The 23,170-nt window shown below is 43.2% G+C and overlaps 1 protein-coding gene across 4 annotated transcripts in view; it reads left to right on the plus strand.

The window, feature by feature from the left end:
* ZDHHC13 (zinc finger DHHC-type palmitoyltransferase 13) overlaps positions 1 to 14,658 on the plus strand; it is a 51,917-nt gene extending 37,259 nt beyond the window's left edge. For all 4 annotated transcript variants that reach the window (XM_047070836.1, XM_047070837.1, XM_047070840.1 and 1 more), the window contains 7 exons: positions 136 to 260; positions 1,102 to 1,164; positions 1,862 to 1,955; positions 3,545 to 3,628; positions 7,654 to 7,811; positions 11,532 to 11,629; positions 14,050 to 14,658. In XM_047070836.1, coding sequence (XP_046926792.1) covers positions 136 to 260; positions 1,102 to 1,164; positions 1,862 to 1,955; positions 3,545 to 3,628; positions 7,654 to 7,811; positions 11,532 to 11,629; positions 14,050 to 14,188 — 761 coding nt within the window. In that variant the 3' untranslated portion in view covers positions 14,189 to 14,658. The remainder of the gene's footprint in view (positions 1 to 135; positions 261 to 1,101; positions 1,165 to 1,861; positions 1,956 to 3,544; positions 3,629 to 7,653; positions 7,812 to 11,531; positions 11,630 to 14,049) is intronic.
* The last annotated feature ends 8,512 nt before the right edge of the window (positions 14,659 to 23,170 follow it).

The following is a 23,170-nucleotide window of genomic DNA, read 5'->3' on the forward strand; positions in this document are numbered from 1 at the left end:
GCAGGGATGTGTATTCATAATGGAACGTGAGGTTAGAATGCAGAGAGATTCTTAGGCACCGATGATGAAATTTGCTTATGTCATAATTATGTTATTCTTAGTGGAAGTTGATACATTCCTTAACGTGGCCTTCACATCTAGCAGGCACCCCTTTCTATTTTGCTTTCATTCTCAGCCTAATAGGCTTCCTCTACTTTTTCTACAAGACTTGGGCAACTGATCCAGGCTTCACTAAAGCTTCTGAAGAAGAAAGGAAAACGGTGAGCTTTCTTTGTAATGTTACTTTTTTTTTTTTTTTTTTTAATAGGAAGGTTGTAGCAATGTTCATGTTTCTCATGGCTGCATCTCCGGGGCCTTGGCATGTAATAGATGCAGCATAAATCAACAAAGTTGAGATTTCTCCACTGTCATTCCTTTTCATTTATTTATGGAAAAGTTTTAAAAAGTATTTTGTATTTCCTCTTAAAGTCAGACCCAAGACTTTTCAAATGTAATTTCTGTTAGCGAACATGATCTGGATTTCTTTATAGGAACACTTAGATAATGATCATTTAGCTTAAATTCCCCCATTTGATACATGGCGAGTAACCAGGCAGGGGCCAGGGGGAGCCCTCCTTATGGCCAAGAGATGCCCCTTCTCTTCCTAAGATGTGAAGGTGTCAGAGGACATGCGTGTCTTCTTTCACTTTGAATATTTAGAATTGTCGTTGTCGGTGTTACCTATAGGCAATTCCTGGAAGACTGAGCCTGTGGTGCTTATCACCATCAGTTACAACGTATACTGATGGGTTTTGTTTGCTTTTTATGAATGTATCCGTGTATGTTTAGTTTTCTCTAGCAGATTATAACTAGATGATTGCCATTCATGGAGAGAATGGGGAGGTGTAATATGTGTGCCTTCTAATTTATTGGCTGTGGTTGGAAATGCAGCCTTGAAAAGTCACATTATTTTCAGGCACAGAATGATGTGGTGGCAGGTATTCCAGATTGCTTTCCTGGCCACCTCAGTTTGGAGAGAGAGCTGTGACAATGGTGTATAACCGTGCATTTGTCCGTTCCCCAATAAAACATAATTGTAAGGTCAAATTTCGTGCCTTTCAGAATATCATCACCCTTGCAGAGACTGGCTGTCTGGACTTCAGAACATTTTGTACCTCGTGCCTTGTGAGTCTTTTTTTTTTCTTTTCAAATAATTTTATCCCGTAGTGAGAAAGCATATTCTTGGTAACATTTCTCACGTAAGCATTTGTTAAATCTCCCTGGTATATTTGCACACCTTCGTTTTTACCAGTTTCTGATTTTGTATTACTATCAGAATAGTTTTCTGCCTTGAGCATACGAAGGAATGATGTTTACAGTTTCTCCAAGATGTCTGTGGTTAGATCTCTCTGTGAATGATCCATAGTGTGTTTTGATTGCTTTTTCCTGCCATGAAGGATATATTAGAACTAACTTCAAGTCAGAGGCTCGTGATGACCCTAGAAACCACTTAGTGAAACCTCTCATTGCAATTGAGGAATCAAAGCCTAGAGGGAAGAAGTAACTTCCCCCAAATTATTGGCAGAGCCAGAAATGTAACTTGGGTTTCCTTTTCCCTTTTTCTTAATGGTGCTGCCTTATTTCCCTTTCATCAGTGTGAATAGGTTCTGGAATTCAAAACCCCTTTATTGTTGGCCTACTCAAAATATATATGTGGAAGTAAATATTAATAAGGCATTCCAGAGCCTCTCTGTCAATTGATGATCTATTTAGGATTATTTGTACCCATGCCTTTATGATTTAGGAGTAAGAGTTTGCTTGTGGTTTGTTACCACTTTAAGACACTGAGTTTTGCTTAGACATGTCTTCATTGCCCACTTAGATAAGGAAGCCATTAAGGTCACTTCATTGCCACGTGTGTAACTCCTGTGTCGCTCGATACGATCAGCATTGTCTGTGGACTGGACGGTGCATAGGTGAGAGATTGAATTTCTTAGTTAACACTATGAAGTTAAGTATATATTTGGCTATATGTGTGATTAATAGAAAAAATAGAAGGGCATCTCGGGGGTCCGTTTTGTAGTTCTTCTTTGTCAGAGAATCCTCTCTACGGTGTTCACACGTTTGGAAAACTTGATGTTGATAATAATTAATGTCATTTGTATAGTATTTTAGAGTTTATAAAGCAGTTTTGAATATAGTTTCCTGTCTGATCATCAGGGCACACCTATGAGGTTGGCATTACTGTCTCCATTTTAGAGGTGAAAAAATATGAAAGGCAAATTATTTGCTTGAGGTTACTTTAGTAGTATTGGTCTTCTACACCAAATAACCAGGTTCTTACCACATTTTGTGGCTTCTCTCTCTCATGTACTTCTCCACTTGGCTCCTTCAAAGCTCAGGTAGGAGCTTGAACCAGAGATGGTGTGGAGTATTCCTTGTCCTGGTCGGTAGCCCTGAGTTTCCTCTGAGTGGTCACTGTAAAAGCCAGGGGATTATTATGAGGAACTTCAGAGGAACTATGGTTATTTGTCTCCAGGAGAGGATATGCTTTTATAATCTTGAACAAAAGGCTGCCTCAGTGAGTCAGGTTTCTTTAGTGCATTTTGATGTTCTGTACTGTTCCTAGAGAACAGTGAAGAGACAATTCCTAGGGTCCCAAGCTTCATGGACCCCATCCCACCGTAAAGATGGGATGATTAACATTCAGGCAGGCAGCTGTGAATGGAAGTGGGAAAGCAACAGTAGTGAGCCCCTATATTTTTATTATGCTGCATTTAACGTAGTGGATCATCTTGTTTGGCTGCCAGGCCTATGAAGCAGACAGAAGAGAGATTATCCCCATATTAAAAGCAAGAACACCGGATCAGAGAGGTTAAATGACTTCCCTGTAGTCACACAACTAGTCACCCGTGGACCTAGGTCTCCTCATTGCACTGGGCATTGCTCCTGCTGCTGGGCTTTGCTGTCTTCGGAGAAAGTGGGAACATGGTGGTACTTTGGTGCCATTAGCATCAGAGTGCTCACAACTCCATTGTCAAGAGAGCAGCAGAAACAAGCAGCATATGCGAGAGAGGCTGCAGGCTGCCCCTCTTTTTCTGTGTGTAGGCGCCTGCAGCAGATCTATTTAGTGCTGCTCTTCAGATTCATTTTCTCTGTTCCCCTGATCAAGTGAATCCCTGATGTTCAGAAATTGTACTTCTTAAATTTGTTATGTGCAAGGAGCATAGGGTATGATTTGCCCAAAGTCCTGCCTGTTCCCCTTCCTCCGATGCAGTATAGGCCACCCTAGAGCTGCATATGCTTAGTAAATCTTGCTCTGTTCAAAAAAGGTATCTTCTCTTAGGTAAGCAGCAGATAAATATTAGTTCATTTAACATGGACAGTTGACCATGACATATCAGAGCTGTTTGGTTTTGGTTTAATGGTATTTAAATGCAAAGTACTAGCTTATTTACTTTTTTACTTTGGTGGAAGCTTTTGACAGGAAAGTGGTTAGTAAGGTCTTGATCTGGAAAATCATTGTAAGCAAAAGTATTAAATGTGTTTTTTCTTTTTGCTGTAGGTTTCGGCAACCATCATTATTACATATTCTTCTTATTTTTCCTTTCCGTTGTTTGTGATTGGATTATATATGAATCTTTCATCTGTAAGTATAAATTTTTCTTACAGCAAGCTCATGCACCCATAGTCATACATACTTTTCTTGGTAAATTCTTGAATGGCACATTCTGGCTGGGTGACTATGAACCACACCCCTACTAAAAACGAAACGGCTGCCTCTAAGACTCTCAGCATTGGTAAAGCTGCAAGGAAGACTTGAAGAGGTTAGTTGTCAGCACCTGGGAAGAGATTGTATTCTAAAGCGACCTTGATAAATTTGAGAAGTGGTCAGAATATAAAGTCATGTAAGGCAGGTGCAGATTTATCACCCAGTGAAGTGAGGAAAAATCAGCGGCTCAGGCACAAAGCGAGGGAAGTGATAAGTAAATAAAATAGGAAAAAGAAAAGGTTGGTGCTGGACAGGTTGAAGGAAGGCGGAGGTGGTCACCATAGTGAAGGAACACAACTCTTGATAAATGTCAAGTCACAGCTTAGAGCTAATGGGAGAGCGAATAGTCATTGAAAGTTTGGGAATAATGACCTGGAAGGGAACATTAGGCCACTTATTCTGCATGCCTGAGACAGAAAAATAACTTCTCAGTAGCTGTGTGAACAGGCGTGTGGGGGACTCGAGGAGGGAGTGACATCCAGCTGTTCCAAGCTGATGGACTAAGAAGAACGGGGTTTACATTGAAGCAGGAAGGATTTGGGTTAGCTCTTAACAGTTGCACGGCTGTGCTTCTCAAACCTGGGAGTGGTTTACCTAACTGGGAAAGCGTATAGTGCTTGTAGTTTATTTATTTTGGCTTTCCTTGTTTCGCTGTTTATTGTTTATTTTGAAGACTTTGGGAGAATGTGGCTTCACTATAAATCCATTTCCTCCCACCTTCCTGTTACGTTCATGCTCAGGTCTTAGATTCCAACAGTGGAGTACTAGTTTGTTGCTTGTGCTAAAATGCAGAATGATCCAGGAAGATGTTAGCAACGTTTTTTTCCACTTTAGTTTCTTTTTCCCTTGGCATCCTAAGCACCGCCTCTCCCTGCCTTCCCCCGGCCTCTGCTCCAGCTTTTTTTAGTTTAAATTTTGCTTAGTTTTTGAAAAAGAATTCCTTCTACTCTGTCCCCTAGCCTCCCAGTTACCCTCCCCAGAAACATCAAGTTTTGGGTGTTTGGCATTTCATTTTTAGAGATTATTAATCAATGTCTGTGTGACATGTTGTGTTTTGGGTTTTTTTGCCCTGCCCTAGGCATGGAGAGGGCTTCAGTTAGTTACCTTGTCAGCCCCTTTCTCGTCTGACACCTTGGGTGTCTGTGATCAGTAGGGAAAGCTTCTGTAGTTCAGTGTAAGTGCCACGCTCTCAAATGGACCTAATAGTCGGAAGGTTGTGATCCCTGGTACCATTTCTTGTCAAAGGCCATAAATAATCCTGAGCATTGAAATTTAAAAAACCTCTTAGGTTATGTCCTGTGGTGTAAGAAGTAAAAGATTTCTTGGCAGTGCATCTTTCTACTGAGAGAACTGCCCTTTTAATGCCTAACAATAAAGCATGTTCCTGGAAGACCTTTTTAGGCTGGCCCGTGGACCAACTTGTCCCTTGGACGTGATCCTATTGGGAGAGAAGCCAGGTTTTACACCACTCTGTCTCTCCTGCTTCTCTCTTCACTAAAAATAGTCCCCTTTGTTTGGTGTCTGTGTCCAGCATAAGACTGTATTGATAAGGACAGAAGTAATTTTCCATCACTTTCCTTCTCTCCACTTTGCTTTCGTATTCTGTGCATTGGCTCTTCCCTCTTTGTTTCTATTCTCTGGCTCTGAACCAATTTTTGTATTATATTTTGTCTGTTAGAAATGGTCCTCTTTATATTCACCTGCGACCGTGTAGACTAGTCAACGTATTTTGTTAGTTTTATCCCATTTATATTCTGGCACCGAATGAGGACATCATGTCATTTATCATTACTTCACAGACAGGAAAAATGAACTTGTGCCTCATTTTTCTAACAAGGCCTCCCCGCCATCCCACCTTCTTTGTTTGGCATTAACACTCCTGATGCGACGGCCCTGATGCACACGAGCCTCGCGTGAGCCAGTTACAGCTACTTCTGGCTCTGTGTAGCCTCCATCCGTTCTGTCCTTTGTGAGGTCTGTTTTCAGGTTGGACACTCAGAAAGGGTCAGCATCCTGCAAGTTACAGGGAGAAAGATTTTAGATCATGGTTAGAAAGAACACTGTAGCTGGCAGAGCTATCTAAAAATGAAAATGATCGGCTTGGTACAGTATGAGTCCCCTATCATTAGCCAGTGACCACCTGATAAGAATGTATTATTAGCGCATATTAAAGTTGTATATCGCAGAAGATAATGTACGTGGCCATTTGTGGCCATTATCTTTGACATTAAATCTGTAATCAGTCCTATGAAAATTCTAGTTGGGGGTCATGCCGTGTGATCAAAAAATTTCCCAGAAGAGAGCAGTAGAAATCTGTAAGCTGGAAGAAAGTAGGTATTCTTTCCCACTCAGCAGCTGTTTCCTGTACCTGCCGTTGGGAATTATAGTCTTTTTTGTCATATCAGGTGCACGAGAGGCATCTTTGCCGTCCTAATGAGAAGCTCTCAAGAGAGTGTAATTTGCCTTAACTTGTTGCCTTGATGGTTACTCTGTGGTGATTACTCTTAGATTGCTTCTGACGTATAGTCATGAAAGATGGTTGGGAATCAAATGAGGCTCAAAATGGGGGAAAAAAAGACTTTTTTCTTTTAAGACTAAAATGGACAGACAGGTGATAGTAAAGTCAGGGACTCATTTTCTTTCTGTCCCAGGAGCTCTTAAGTGCTGCTTTGGGAAACTGTCTGAAACTACTTATCAAATTGTCAGAGGCATTTATGAAACCTCAAGGTGAAAATTTACAGAATTCTTATTTCAAAAATAATTTGCCCTTTATAAACTGTCATGAGGCCTACAGAAGCCATTGGCTTCGCAAGACCTTGAGGATTTGTTCCCTTGTTTCTGCTGCTTCCTACCTTCATTCTCCTTCGTACTGCTCTTAGCTGCATAGCTTAGGGAGGTCACAAAGGCCATAGTGAAGTCCTCTCTTTTAATTGGCGTATAAATAGGTGTTCCTGGAGAGAAAGTGAGCCGTGCCTATATGAATCTTTTTCTCTCCTATATGAATCTTTTTCCCTTTACTCTTTTCCTAGGGGTGTCTGTCTCATGAATTCCCTTACCTGGACTTTCTCCCTCTCTACAGGATAAATTATGGTGCCGGTGCAGAAGTACACCCAATAACTGCATGCTGTTAGGTTGTGTTCCCATGGTTATCTGGGCGCTTACAGGATTTCTTGCGCCTACAACAGCCAAGTGATCTGAACCCTTAATAAGAGTTTATTCAGTGCTATAATAGACTCCTGTGTATCATGGACAAAATAAAGAATTTTCTAAGACAGACATTTATTAAATCCAGTCATTCTCTGTCATCAAGTCCTTAAACAATTAACTTTGGGCTGGTTCATTTTATGCCGAAAATGGTGGTTTTAGTGGCGGTCTTATGGAACTTTTTTGCTTTTATTCCTTTACTGCCAGCTACCAATGCAGTGTTATCATATAGCTTTAGTGAGTAATGAGGTGCCAGTTTTTCACCTTGGCTAGTTAAGTTGGCACTTGGAAGAAAAATTCTTTTTTTTCACCGTGTTTTAGATTTTTAAATTATTTTTAATTTTTTTTTAAAGTTTATTTGTTTATTTTCAGAGAGAGCATGAGCAGGGGTGGGGCAGAGAGAGAGGGAGAAAGAATCCCAAGCAGGCTCTGCAGTGTCACCGTGGAGCTCGACGCAGGGCCCAACCCACAAACCATGAGATTATGGACTGAGCCAAAAGCAAGGGTCGGATGCTTAACCGACTGAGCCATCCAAGTACCCCCGGAAGATAAATCCTTAAAGCTGGGTTCTATTCTGTGCTCTCATGTCTTACCGTCTCTTCTCCCTGAAAAGAAGTGCAGCGATTTTATCTTCTTGTACAATAATCACTGGTTTGTTGCCTTTTTAAATAATGAGTTTCTTTTTTGTGACTCCACAGATTGGTCAAATCATTGTGCCACGACATTCAGAGAAGATGGACTGTGGACCTACCTCAATCAGATTGTGGCCTGTTCCCCCTGGGTTTTATATATCTTCATGCTAGCAACTTTCCACTTCTCGTGGTCAACATTTTTATTATTAAATCAGCTCTTTCAGGTATTAATTTCTCTTCTGTAAAGCCTTTGAGTAAAATTTCCAGTACACTGTAATAAGGTAGAAAGACTTGAATTTTAAATCAGAAGGCTTTTGGGTCCTAGTTCCACCTCTGTCGCTTACTCTCTGGGTCTAGGCATGTCATTTGACTCTTGGATTTTCAGTTCCTTGTCTGTAAAATGGGGTTGATAATGCTACTCTCACAGGATCGTTTAAAGGTTAGAATAATGAGTTGTTAATTTGTCTGTAGGGATGATCTAATCTGATCTTTTTACTTTACGGATAGAGTTACAGAGAGCTGACTTGCTCAAGGTCACCCAGTAAGTGGCAAAATCAGAACCGGAAACTTAGGTCCACTGACCATCCTGTTCAAAGGCTTTTTTCATCATACAGTTAAATCATACAGTATGTGAAAACATGATATAAAATATAAAAGCATTGTGCAGGTGTGAGATGATTCTCTTCTCTCACTTTTTCCAACCCTGTTTGTTGTCCTGATTATTATGCAGCACTTAAATGGGTAGAAGTGGGGAGGAAATGCAAGATCCCACACTAACCAGTGTAACCATGGTAATTACACTTCTAGGGAAGGTCATGGCCATTAGAAAGTTCACTCTCCAGGGCAGTAGTAGCCACATTGAGCTTCCGAAGAAGCTACTGTCCCTTCCCTGCTGCCTTCCTTCCCCTATGAGCATAACCTAATTCTCATTGTTGCTGTGGCCCGTGCTTGTGGAATGGACGGCCGTGGTCAGTCTGAGCCAATTACTGTGAGACCTCACATAATTAGAGCATTACTCCTCAAAAGTGCGTTCCACGGGGCGCCTGGGTTGAGTGTCTGACTTCAGCTCAGGTCACGATCTCGCGGTCCGTGAGTTCGAGCCCCGCGTCGGGCTCTGGGCTGATGGCTCAGAGCCTGGAGCCTGCTTCGGATTCTGTGTCTCCCTCTGTCTCTGCCCCTCCCCCGTTCATGCTCTGTCTCTCTGTCTCAAAAATAAATGTTAAAAAAAAAAAATTAAAAAAAAAGTGCATTCCACTTTAACAGGGAAGTAACCAGTTCTACAATAATAGTAACACAGTGATAAAGACAGACAAAGGAAAAAAGTGCCAAGGAAAGGAATTAGCTGGTAACACCGACTGAACGGAGGCTTCTGAACATTCATCTTAATCTTCTGCCCCTCTGGCATCGACAGACTCAGGCAGTAAGAATGAGTATTAGCATCAGTGATTATTAATATTAACTACTATCTCGTATGATACCTAGTATTTATCTGTATTTTACATATTCCAGAGCACTTTCCTATCTATTCCCCGACAGACGTTTGAGGTATAGATTGTGCCAAAGTAGTGTCTCCATTCTAAAGGTGAGAAAACTAAGCCTATGAGATGTCGAGTGCCCAGTTTTGTCCATAAGGGTGGTGAGAGGTGGAAGCAGATGTAGAACCTAAGGTTTCAGACATGGATTTTAATTCTCTTTCTTCTTTTCTGGAGGCTTAGGACAAGGACAGTATATGTAAGACTATAATATCAATTTTTTTTTTTTTTTTTCAACGTTTATTTATTTTTGGGACAGAGAGAGACAGAGCATGAACGGGGGAGGGGCAGAGAAAGAGGGAGACACAGAATCGGAAACAGGCTCCAGGCTCTGAGCCATCAGCCCAGAGCCCGACTCGGGGCTCGAACTCCCAGACCGCGAGATCGTGACCTGGCTGAAGTTGGACGCTTAACCGACTGTGCCACCCAGGCGCCCCTCAATTTTTTAAAGAAACCTTAATTTTGTTAATACTTTCTAAGGCAAGGAAAATGAACTCAAAGTTTTGGATAGTTTTCAAATACAGCAATTTAATGTTGTTTTCTTAAAAAAAAATTTTTTTTTTTAATGTGTATTTATTTTTGAAGGAGAGAGAGACAGAGTGTGAGCAGGGGAGGGACAGAGGGAGAGGGAGACATAGAATCCGAAGCAGGCTCCAGGCTCTGAGCTGTCAGCACAGAGCCCTACGCGGGGCTTGAACTCATGAACCGTGAGATCATGACCTGAGCTGAAGTCGGACTTAACCAACTGAGTCACCCAGGCGCCCCCTAGTAATGTTGTTTTCTTAATAAACAAACCAATTCTGTTGTTCGAAGCCTTTCATTTGATGACTGCTCTGGTGAGTCATGGGTTTGACTATAGCAAGTCAAACTGAGCATGTAGTTTGTGGTAAGGACCATGAACTTTATTCTCACGCTGACTGAGGTATCTGTCTCAGTTCTGCCACTCTCTAAGCTGTGTGACTTTGGACCAGTTACTTTACCTCCAGGAGCCTCTGCACTGGGTATTTTAAATATATGATGTCAAGTTCTTAAGCAATCTGATGAGGGAGGATGGTGTGATAATCTCTGTTTTACAGATAAGGAGCTTGATGTTTGAGTTATTTTCAGGATTAAATGGGGGTAACTCAGTAATAGTTGTTTTAATGATTTGGGAGGGTCTTTTTTTTTTAATGTTTATTTTGAGAGAGAGTGTGTGAGTGGGGGAGGGATAGAATCTGCTCTCAAGCAGAACCCAATGTGGGGCTCGATCCCACAAACCATGAGATCATGACCTGAGCTGAAGGCCGCTTAACCAGCTGAGCTACCCAGGCACCCGGATGATTTGGGAGGTTTTTTTTTTTTTTTTCTTTTAGTTTATTCATTTATTTTGAGGCAGAGAGTGTGAGTAGAGTAGGGGCAGAAGACAGGGAGAGGGAGAATCTCAAGCAGACTTCACGCTGTCACTGCAGAGCTCATGTGGGGCTCAAATTCACGAAACCATGAGATTATGACCTGAGCTGAAATCAGGAATCAGACACAACCGACTGAGCCACCCAGGTGCTCCATATTTGGGAGTATTTAAGTTACCTGAATTCTTACCTTTCCCCAAATTGTGGATTTAAATGTTCTTCACTTCAGTACATTTAAATGTTCTTTAACTTTTCCATTTGGCCCTTTCTTTTTTTTTTTTAATTTTTTTTAACATTTATTTATTTTTGACACAGAGAGAGACAGAGCATGAACGGGGGAGGGTCAGAGAGAGGGAGACACAGAATTGAAACAGGCTCCAGGCTCTGAGCTGTCAGCACAGAGCCCGACGCGGGGCTCGAACTCACAGACCGCGAGATCATGACCTGAGCTGAAGTCGGCCGCTTAACTGACTGAGCCACCCAGGTGCCCCTCATTTGGCCCTTTCTAAAGAACTACTAAGAAGCATACACAAAGTGAGAATTGCAGTAATGCTGATCACATATTGTTTTATTCATCTAAAAGTTGCATGCTGAACGTGTTGAGAACCTAAACAAGGTGGTAAGCCCTGGCTTAAATCACTAAAGCAATTATTTCATGACTTTGCTTTTTTGAAGGTTAATAAAAATCAGTCAAAAGGATAAATGCTCAGGGGTGCCTGGCTGACTCAGGCAGCAGAGTGTGTGACTCATAATTTCGGGGTCATGAGTTTGAGCCCCGCATTGGGTGTAGAGGTTACTTAAAAATAAATAAATAAACAACTGCTCAGCTCCTAGATTTACATAGGAGAGTCTCATTTAGAGCTGTTGAGCTGTTGTTATCCTCACCATGATCCTTGCTTAGAGGGCGAGGTGACACTGTATTTGGGGGAGTACTGAATGTTTACCTCTGTCCTGTGATGCACGGAGAGAAACGGAACCTTGACGTAGTGGTATTTTTCATGTACCTTCCAAACTTCTTTTGCAGATTGCTTTCCTGGGCCTGACTTCCCACGAGAAAACCAGCCTGTTGAAGCAGAGCAGGCATATGAAACAGACATTGTCCCTCAGGAGGACCCCATACAAGTAAGTCCCATCTGTTTTGACCACTGAGTCCTGTGGAGGATGCTAGCCTAACCATTGGTTTCCCAGTCTGCTGCCACCACTCAGGCCATGCTGCACTCTAACTTGCTATCTGGTGGAGTTGAACCTCTTATTTCTTGGAAGCCTTAGTGACTGACAGGAGATGAGTGGTGAGGTCATGAGTCCCAAGGTGGTAAGAATTTGGGACTTAGTCTGCTGGACTTGGCGCAAATAGCTAAGTGACTTTGAAGTTTTGCCAACGTGGGGAATCTCTTTAGTCAAGCCACATGGTCACAGGATTGCATGTTGCTGGCGTGAAGTCAGTGTGAGATAACCGAGCACGTGGCTGAGAATTCCAGCCACCAGGCTGTCTGCAGAAAGCATTAGATTGTGAACTTTGCCAAGATTTTCAACCTACCTTTCTATCACCAGTAATTCTTTAAGCCCTGTGTTTAATGTGCCCATCCGCGTCAGGGAGAAACTAGTGTTTCGGGTTTGGGGTATGTTTTCCCAAGAGCATCGGTTGTATAAAACCTGTCCTCAGTAGAAAATGAGTGTTTGTAGGAAGCCTGTCATCTTACGATATGAACAGTGAGGCTTTGAAGCTTATCTCCCTGTCATATATATCGGGGTCTTGGAAGCTGGGAGTGCTGCAGAGGTGACCCTGAGCCCTCTGGGGATTTAACGCCCACTGCATATCTCATGAGCAGTCTATTTTAAAGCACACTTGTGGTACGAGATGAAACTGTTAGGCTGTTAGACAAGGAAATCAGAGCCTGGGATATGACTATGATCTGTGTTTAGAGAGGAGAGCAGTTGACTAAACTGAGAAGAGACGGCTTCGGTGGTGAAAGGTGGACAGTAGTATTGGGCTTGTGACGATTGTCTCAGACTGGCGATGATCGTAAAGTCCTTTCTCAGGAGTTTAACCAGAGAAATATTTACTCCACTGAAGAATGGAAGCCTTTGTGACAGAGGTGGAATTTTCAGCTGAGCCTTGAAAGATGTGTGGTGGGGCATGATGGAGAAGGACAGAGGGCATTTCAAGCCCCAGAGAAGAGTCTGGAAGAAGGGCCTGAGATGAGAGAGCTGGGGCGTGTTTGGAACTGCTGAGTGATGGCAATGTGGGCTGGAGGACCTAATGGCAAAGCCTTAGAGCCACTGTGAATCTAGCTTCCAAAAACCTGCCCAGATTGAAGATTTGTCTGGTCTGTCTTACCCTGAGTTGCTTTCCCTCACTAACTAGCTCTGGAGCTGGTCTTCCTAGGAGTGGAGATGGTCCTGTCCTGATCACTGTCACAGCAGCGGCAGATGCACAGCCATCCTCAGGCACAGATGTGTTTTAGTGTATAGGGTTTGGGTTTTGGCAAGGTTTTTGGAAGACCACACCGTGTCCGATAGGTAAGATTAATTGGAAGGAGCTCCCTCCCTTTGGTTGGAACTGCCATCTTCGAGTAATTCGCCAAAATGACCAGCAACAAGGGAAGGAGGGGAGGCCCCCGCTGCATTCTCTCTAGGCCTTTTAGACAACACGGAGTTGCTGTTCTGGCCACATGCTTGTGAATCTGTCAGAAAGGTGATATTGTGGACATCAAGGGAACGGGCTGCAAAGGTTCCCATGGCACAACCGCAGGAGTCTACGGTGTCACCCGGCGTGCTGTTGGCAGTGTCATAAACCCAGAAGTTGAGGGAAGATTCTTGCCAAGAGAACTAACGTATGTAGTGAGCATATCAAGCACTCTAAGAGCCGAGGCAGCTCGTGTGAAGCATGTGCAGGAAAATGATCAGAAGAAGGAAGCCAAGGAGAAAGGTTCTTGCGTTCAGTAGAAACGCCAGCCTGCCCCACCCAGAGAAGCACACTTAGTGAGAACCAGTGGAAAGGAGCCCGAGCTCCTCCGAGTTCATGGGATGATAGGTATAAAAAAGGACAAAAGACTTCTGGACTATTAAAAAAAAAAAAAAAAAAAAGGATTAATTGGAAAGAACTGAGACAGGGCCAGGGCCATATTTAACTTAGAAAGTTTAAGGAAAAAAAAACCACAAACATCTGTTGACTGTACTGTTGCTGGCCTGCCTGGCCTCTGAAATAATCAAAATCTGAATCAGGGCAGTGGGAACGGAAAGAAGGAAACTTCTTGATGACAGCCATCATTCCAGTTAGTGGGGCACTCAGAAGGAAATTAAGTTGCTGGGCAGGAGTCAGAGAATCTCACAATAGGGATTTAGGTCCAGAGATGGAACTGGGCGTCAATTTTAATGTCCCATAAGCCAGGGAACGGTCTGATTCACCTCTGGATTCCTGCAGGATCTTCAAAGGATGTCGTATATTGTAAATTCTCAGTGAATATTTATGGTCTGGATGAATGTTTGTCAAAAGGTAAACAGGAAAAGTAGTAAGATGTGTTCTCTTCCTTCCTTGGCAGCCTTGGGTTCACGCAGAACCTTGCAGATTTCTTTCAGTGTGGCTGCTTTGGCTTGGTGAAGCCCTGTGCCGTAGATTGGACGTCCCAATACAGCATGGTCTTCCACCCGGCTAAGGAGAAAGTCCTCCGCTCAGTATGAAGAAAAGCGACCCCAGACTCTCACTCTGATCTGTGTTCATGTTGATGCCCTGTGGTCTGCAAGTGAAGTGAAGATTAGGAGTTCACCGAAGCCCAAAGGAAAACACAGGTGGTCTGTAAAGCTATTTAGTAAAAACACAAGTTCTCCAGAAAGGCACTACGCTTTTAGATTTAGCAAGATGGACTGTTCCTGAACAATCTTGGCAGACATCTAAAAACGCTTTTGTATGTTTCACAAGAAAATACAACTTACTTTTTTTTTTTTTTTTTTGGAGATAATATTCACCAATTATGGATAAAATGTAGTATTTTCGAATACTTTATTGGTTGTTTCAAAATAGTACTATTCTTTAAGCTTGTAATTTTTGATAAATTATTTGTTTGTTTTATCTATAAATATGTAAAAAATATCTAAATAGAAGTACCTGTTTTGCTTTCACACTTAATAAAATTTTTTTTTTTTTTTTTGTAGTTGAGACTTCATTTCTGACACTTAACTTTCAGAATCTTAAATTGAGAAAAGGTGTATGTAGGGCATAAAGAAACTGATTCACAATTCCAGGACCGAGTTGAGCTCCCTGTTAACACCAGTAAGCAAGATTTAATTTTCCATCTTACTTAGAAAATGGAACAGATGAGGTTTTCAAGATTAATTACTGTTTTTACTTAGTACCCTCAAAATATTGGACTGATGTGATTGTAAGTGCTAATTTCCCTTGTTCTGGAGGAAAAACTAATTCCACTTTAACTCTTGGTATTGTATATAAATGCCCCTGGACATGGCACCTTCCTACTGAAAACCCTTCCTTAAGGCTCCCCTCGCTCTTGGGGTAAAGGCTTTATAAACTTCTCATCATGACCTACGAGGCCTTGAATAATATAACCTTATTTTGTTTCCCAGTCTCACTCTGGACCACGCTTTGTACTCTAGCCACATTGACCTTTCAATTTTTCAAGGATCCTTTCTCCTTTCTTCTACAGAGCACCGAGCCTTTGCAGACAAGGAAACTAAAGCCTAAAGAAGTTTGTATCTTCTCCAAGGTCACTTAGATACCAAGTGGGGTAGCCACTCTAGAGCCTAGAGTCACCTTGAATATTGTCAGACATGTTGTGTGTGTTTAATAAATGTTTCAATTTATTGAATGAAGGGTTTTTAAGCAGGGTATGGTGTGATCATAATTGTTTGAAGTCTCTGATTCTCAGTTGGGGGACAGAAGGACTTTCTCAAGCTATAGCCTTTCCCTTTCTCTTCAAACCCTACCAAGTATATATTCTCAAATTGTGGCCCACACACCATTTAACTAGAATTCTAGGGATGGAGCAGGGGCTTACTTGTTTAAAATTCAAATTCCTCGCCTCACACCTTCCAAACCACTATATGCCAGTGCTTCTAAGTGATACATGGCACGGAAAGCACATTTCATTAATTTTTAAATTATTCCACGGATATTGATTGAGCACCATGATAGGTCTTTCAGGCCATAAAACATTTAATTGGGCATACTAATCACAGAGCTTGCAATCTAGAGGGAAAGCTAAGATGAATGAAACTATAGGATAACGTAGAAGATATTAAAAGCCATAAGAAAGGTACAAAGAAAATATTGTTAGAGTTTAGAGGTTGGAGAGAGCCTCAGTAGATGTGATAAGGGAAGTGTCTATGGACGATAAGGCATTGCAAAGGGCCTTTCAATGATACTTAGTTTGGAAATCTGGAGTTGGAAGTGAAAGGCATTCTCATGTAGAGAACCCTCCGAGTGCAGATAATGGGAGAGTCTGAAGTATAGTTAGAACCATGGCAGCTGGGTCTATAGGGTGTTTCAAATGGGGCACTCGGTTAGTAAATCGAAGTGGTTGATTGGGACGAGGTCACCAGGGGCCTTTAATGTTAAGCCAAGGAGCTGTAAGGTTTAAGTGAGCAACAGGAGCTGTTTCCTTACCTCGTCAATAAAAAGTCCTTGAAAAGGTTGTGGCTGGCCGGTATCTCCAATTCCTGTCTCCCCTTCCTCCTCTTAACCCACTTAAGCAGTCAGGCTTTCACCCCTGCCCTCCATGGGAACTGCTTAGCAGCATTTGACGGTGGCCAGTCCGTCTTCCCAAATACACTTTCCTCACGCGGCCTCCACGAGACAGCACCCCTGAGTTTCCTTTTAACCCCACTGGTTCCTCTTGAGATCCCCCAGTCTCCTTTGCTGTTTTCCTTCCCCTACCATTTAATGTTGGAATGTCTCAGTGGCTAGTTCTTGAACTTCTTGTTCTTCATCTAAACTTACTTCTCCTTCCTTGACAATCTCGTCCAGTTGGGTGATTGCATATACGGTCTGTGTACCAAAATGCCCCAGCTTTTAACTCTGGTTCAGACTTCTTCTCCAACTCTATCCACTTAAATAAATGTTTAATAGACATCCTAACATGTCCAAAATTGAAATTGAACTTCTAATCCCCACTCTATCCTCACCCTCACAAATAAAAAGTAAATAATTAAATAAAACATAGTAAATTTAAAGATAAAATAGGGGAGCCCAGATGGCTCATTCGCTTAGGCGTCCAACTTTGACTCAGGTCATGATCTCACAGTTCATGGGTTCAAGCCCCATGTCAGGCTCTGTGCTGACAGCTCAGAGCCTGGAGCCTGCTTTAGATTCTGTGTCTCCCTCTCTCTCTCTGCCCCTCCCCAGCTCATTCTCTCTCTCTCTCTCTCTCTCTCTCTCTCTCTCTCTCTCTCAGAAACAAACATTAAAAAAATTTTTTTGAAGATAAAATAAATAAAAAGTAAACAACCCTGTTCCCTACCCCTTAGTCTTCCCTATATCAGCTGTTTGGAAACTCCATCCTTTCAATTACTCAACATCAAAACTTTAGAATCTTTTCTTGATGATTCTTTTTCTCTCGTGATATGCCAGATTGAGATTTCTTTGAGAAATCCTGCGGACTCCATCTTGAAAATACATCCAGAATTGAGTGCTTCTGACCACCATTGCTGCTGTCGTTCTGAGTTACCATCACCTCTTGCCTGGGTTACTGCAGCCTTCTTATTTGGTCTCCCTGCTTCCACCCTTACCCTGCCACAAGCAGCCAGAGTGATCCTTATAAAAGACCGACTGAATCCTATTGCTTCTCTGCCTAGAACCTTCTAGTGACTCTTGAGCTCACCAGAGGAAGAGCCAAAGCCCTGACAGTGGCCTGCAAGCCCCGACAGGATCTGACCACTTGTGCTTTCCCTCTTGCTGATGCCTGTACACCTGCTAGGCATGCTTCCGCCTCAAGCCTTTCCTTGCTGTGCCCTGCCTGGAATGCTCTTTCCCCAGATATCCACGGGGTGAAATGCCTTTCCTCTGAGCTTTTTTCCAGATGTCAACTTCTCGATGAGGCCCATGCTCACCAACATCTAGAAAGTTGGAATAGCCTTTCCTTGAACTATTCGTCCTCTTTACCCTACTCTGCATTTTTGACCTAGCACTTGCTGCCTTTTAACATACTATGTAATTTAATATGTCTGTTGCATTACGGTCTCCTTCCCCAACCCAATAGGATAGCAGGTCCCTGAGGGATTTTTGTTTTGTTCACTGATGTATCCCAGATACCTAGAATATTGCCTACTACATAGTATGTATTCAGTAACTACTTGAATTAATCTGTTACATGAGCTTGTTGAATGAATTGAAGGGATTTTAAGCAGGACATGATGTGATCGGAGTTGTGTTTGAGGACTGAATCTCAACTGGGGGACAGAAGGATATTTTTAAGTTCTGTCTTCCTGTCTGTTCTCACCAACCCCTGCCAAGTAAGTATTCTTCAGTTGTGGCCATTTGCATCAGAATAACGGGCCTGTGGTGATGGGAGTGGTGTCCAGGGATCACTTGTTTAAAATTCAAATTCCTCTTCTCAGACCCTCCAGAGTCTGACCGCCTACCTCCAGAGTCAGACCCTACCCTCAGTTTTCTGAGGAGTGAGTCTTAGAATCTGAATTTGTAACACGTTCCCCAAATGATTCTTACATGCACATGCTACAGTTTGAGAATCATTTGCTTAAGGCCTCTTACCCCTACCGTCTGATTGTGACTTTTTCCTCAGCTACGTATTGGTGTGAAAGTTTAAAAAAATAAAAAGTTTGAGAGTCAGTGTTTTATAGCTAGGCACCCCGGGTTTGAATCCTGGATATGCCAACTGTAAGTGACTTTTGCCTCTGAACAAATGACTTCTCTATATAATGCTTCTGTTTCCTCGTTTGTATCATGTGGGTAACAATAGTATATACTCCCAAATGTTGTTAAGAGGATTAAATGTCTTAATAACATATAAAGCGCTCAGAATTATACTTGGCTCAATAAATGCTAATAATTTAGAAATATTTGGGAAATTGGTTAGAGGTAAGGAAATGTGCCAAATTCACCTTTCTATACTGTGTTGTGTGTTCTGGGACTAGCATTCTAAAAACTACAATTTCCTTGTCAGCTGATTTTCCATTCAGTTCTGCAGATAGGGGAGGAGGAAGGGAGAAGAGACTTAACTCCACTTTTCTTGCCAGCTGTTCCTCTCAGTGTTGTCCCTACAATGGCCTTGAACCCTGATGAAGACAGCTGGAATCCGTGTCTAGCTTTTCTCCCGCAGTTCCCCAACCACCTCCATCGTCTTCCCTTAGAAGCCCCAGCAGGAACCAGGCAGGACTCTCTGCTCAGAGGTCTGACTCCTAACCCTGGGAAACCTGTCCTCGAGGGATCTAAATTAGGGCACCCCCATCTCTTCTCTGTTTTCCCCAGCCCCACACTTCATGGCTGCTTCCTGCAGTTATCATCTCTGTGCTAAGTCAGGGTGCTCCTCTTTACTTTCTGAAAAAGGTTAGCACCTGCTTAATCAATTCCTTCTATTATTTTCTCCCTGTTGAAGCAAAACAGAACACACTACTTTTCTGTGTTTCTGACTGGACTCCGACGGATATAGAATGTTAGAGATAAGCTTTTGATAATGGTCCAGGCAAGATGTAATGAAGGCCCAGATTACTGATTGAACGTGAGGGGAAGAGAAGGGAGAGTCAAAGATGACTTTGAACTCAGTGAATGAGAGGGTGACAGTGTTCTTCTGAGAAGTAAGGAAAACTGTGTGGGGAGACTAGGTGATGAATTCAGTGGGCTATGCAGCAGAAGAGTCTAGAAGGCAGCTGTAAAGAGACCAGGGCATGAATGAAGGTCATGAGCACGGATGGATGAGGTTGTCACAGGAGAGAGGTAGAAAATTGAGATGAAAATGGAAAAGGGAGTTGCCCTCCTGAAATGGGAAGATCGGTTCTAAAAAGAGACCAAAGATGACAACCAGTGCGAACAAACAAAATGTGAGGGAGAGAGAGACAGAGAGAGACAGAGAAACCTGTCCTCGAGGCATCTAAATTAGGGGACCCATCTCTTTGTCTCCCCAGCCCCACACATGGCTGCTTCCTGCATTTATCACCTCTGTGCTAAGGGCAGGAACACAGCCTTCCAGACCATGGATTTAGGGAGCTGGAGAAGAGGAGGAGGGCATGGGGAGGAGGCTGGATATAGGAGGATAATCACGATAGCACAGTGGCATAGAATTCAAGAAGAATTGATTTCGGAGAGGGAGGAGTCACTTGTCGGGAGCTGAGGAGAGGTTGAGAAGAACAACTGAGGGAAGACGGGGTTTGTGGTCTGGAGGTTATCAGTGGGCTCGGTGGAGTAGTGGCAGCCGGCAGTGGGGTGGGCAGCAAGGAGGGCACCTGGGAGCCAGCTGCTCAGGCCGTAAGACTAAATGGAACGGAGTCTTACAGTTTGGCTTTGAAAGGAGAAGGGAGAAGGCAGGTTTGGGCTTGTTTTATTTGTCGGGGCCACGGGGACATGACTATTATGCTGTGATGCCCTAACTTCATTCCTCTTTCCAAATATCTGTATAGTCACATCGGAGACAGTACATTTGAATCATTTCCACAACTGCTACGCAAAATCCTGATGATGCTCCCTGTGACTTAACAGCCTGGCTGGACACTGAACAGTGAGAAGTGGAATATCTTGGCTATAGCACATCCAGTATCATAGCTGGGAGTATTATAGTCACGGGAGTTAATGGGATAATAACCACCCCCGCCCCCGCCAATATCTCACTGGCTTAACACCACATAAGGTTTATTTCCCCCTCTTGTTACAGTCCATTTAGCTGTTCGAAGATACTCTTCCATGCAGGGACCCGAGCTCCCTCCCAGCTAGTGTTTCCACTGTTTCCTAGGGCCTCGGCGTCCACTGGACCTTCTGCATCCACAGGTGTGGAAAGAGACTGGAGACTCTCCTGGATGTCGTGGGGGCCAGGCCTCCATTGGCCAAACTCAGTCCCGTGTCCCAGTCAATGGTAGGTGAGCCTGGAAAATGTAGTAGAACAGTGCCCAGGAAGCAGAGGGGAAACACAAAGACTGCTAAGCCACAATAAGGCCCTTTCTTTGTTTTGCTTGGGTTTTTCATTTCTAAACTTCACTCCACATATAATAATCTCTTCTTTTATAGTCTAGCAGAATTTTGCATTTAGTCCAGCCTACACTCTCTCCCACTTCACTCACTCAACAAATGTTTAGTGCATGCCTACTGTTTGTCGAGCACTGTGAATACAAGCGTGTCACATTCTAACAAGGAAGCAGATGGGAATTCAAAATTTCAAGGGAATGACAGCAGTGCTATGTCAAGTATTGGCTGTGGGAACACAGAGGTGGATTAGTTCTGCTCAGGAAGTTCAGGAAAGATTTTGCAGAGGAGACGGCATTTGACCTGTGACTTGATTATAGGAGTTTGCCAGGCTAAGAAGTTGGTTAGGTTGTGAAGACGGAGGGCGTTCCATCTTCTAGATGTTCTAGGCAAAATGAGCAGCATTAGCAAAACATGATGAGGTGGGGTACTTGGCATATTTGGCAAGCTTCAAGTCTTGGAGTGTAGCTGGAGCTCCTCTGGAAGAGATGGCTGAAGCTAAGTTGAAGGGTAAGTCCAAGGCCAACTTGTGAAAGCCCTTGTATTGACCTACTGTTATGGGCCGAACCGTGGCTCTCCTCCTTGCCCCCACATTTATATGTTGAAGTCGTAACCCCTACAACCTCAATACGTTAATTGTATTTGGAGATGGGGTCTTAACAAAGGTAATTCAGTTAAAATGAGGCTTTTCGGGGTCTCTAATCCAACATGACCGGTGTCCTTATAAGAAGAGGAAGAAATTAGGACACAGACATGCACAGAGAGAGGGCCATGTGATGACAGTGAAGGAGGCCACTTACAAGCCAGGAGAGAGGCCTCCAAAACTAACTCTGCTGACCCCTTAATCTCAGACTACCAGCCACCGGAAGTGTGAAAATGTAATTTCCATTGTTTGAGCCACTGGTCCATGGTTCTTTGTTATGGAAGCCCTTAGCCGACTAATACATATACCAAAGGGTAGGAATGGAGGGGGTTACTCTAGAGATGTAGAGAAGTCAGAATCCAGGAAGCCTGGGGAGTGAGGCAAGGGAGGGGGAGGGGGAGGGCAAAGCCAAGGAAGACAAGATTCTAGCTCCGTCTCCAGGGCGGCTGGCTGGGTGGTGGGGCTAGTAACCGTGAGTTGTGGTAGAGGAGCAGGTCATCCTGTCCGGTGCTCATTTTCACATGTTGTGTGTCTTACCCCTCTGTAAGCCTGGAGGTCTCTAGCGTAGGGGACTTCCTAGCCAAGGCCAAGGTGCTATATTGCTCTTAAAGTCCGTGCAGGTTAAAGGGGACTTGATGTAGTTAATTCAGTTTATCCCTGGTGTTATTAATTGTTGGACTGACGTCGATGGGATCTCACACACCTCTGGCCAGAAGCTGACAGATGAAAAATAAATCGCCCTGTGCTCCCTTCCCCCGAGAATGTAAAATGTGCAATAGTTCCACCCTCGGGTCATTTTGGTGGAACTCGGTGGCCAAATCACCCCCCGCAAGGGTCTCTGGACAAATAAAACATCTACATTTTCTCTTTGAAAGTGGGATGGGGCACAACCTCTGCCAGCCCTTGTTTTTCTCTCTGAGCCCTTCTGTTAATGCCAAGCAAATAGAGAAAATGATGAGATGTAATTGCATCCGAAGCATCAAAAAACCAGTAAATAAATAATGAAGTCAGTGCGGGGCTTTGTCCATGATGGTGCGTAAGCAACCCTGAACATGTGCTCTTTTTAACGGAAGCCTTCTTGGGACTTGGTGTGTAGAAAAACCATGGTTTAGTCTAGCTTTTCCTTTGCTTTCATTTCCTCCAAATAATTCAGAATTGCACGTTGGTGGGAGAAACGCGGTGGTTGTTAGAAGCGGAGGCCCGAGAAAATACGCACACTCAGGCCGCTGAGAACATGCTGAGGAAGCACAGGGATATTTTTAATTGGCTGCATTTCATTGGTGAGGCTGGCGATTTGACGTAGGAGAGATTTTAAGAAAATTGCCAAGCCCTAGGGAATTGTCCCAGAATCAAAGAAAATCATCCTGCTGTTGTTTGTAACACGGAAGCAAACTCCACATTTTGTTGCCATTTCTGGGTTTTTCACAAAATGGGCGAAATTGCAAAGCCCCTGATAGGACAAAAGGACCGACTCTTCAGCAGTTTTATTAGTTTTGATTTTCCTTCCAGAATTTGCTCTCATGTTGTCTTGCTTCCTCTGGAACCCCGTTTCCTTCTCTGTCAGTAATGAGAAAGAAGCTCAGTGGACAGATTCTGGAAGCCTGCTTTCCTTTGCCTCTCGTTCCTCCTCCTCACGCCTTCCCCAGTTGACATCAAGATTCATTGCATCGTTTGCAGCGCGTTTTTAGAAACACCTCTCTATTTTTTGAAAATCTCCCTCCATTCGAAAGAAAAGATCCAGAGACACGCCAGGTGCCGCTAAAACATTTATTTATTGCCTCCCCCGCCCTGGGTGTCAGAAATTAACAACGCATTTGTTACAGGCTAAACTCGTAATACTTTTCTTCCGAAGGTGTCTTCTAACTTTGGGTAAAGACTA

Source organism: Lynx rufus, unplaced genomic scaffold (genome assembly GCF_022079265.1).
Source record: "Lynx rufus isolate CCGP_SWC_20201006 ecotype Redwood Valley unplaced genomic scaffold, mLynRuf1.p SCAF_9, whole genome shotgun sequence".
NCBI classification, from domain to species: domain Eukaryota; kingdom Metazoa; phylum Chordata; class Mammalia; order Carnivora; family Felidae; genus Lynx; species Lynx rufus.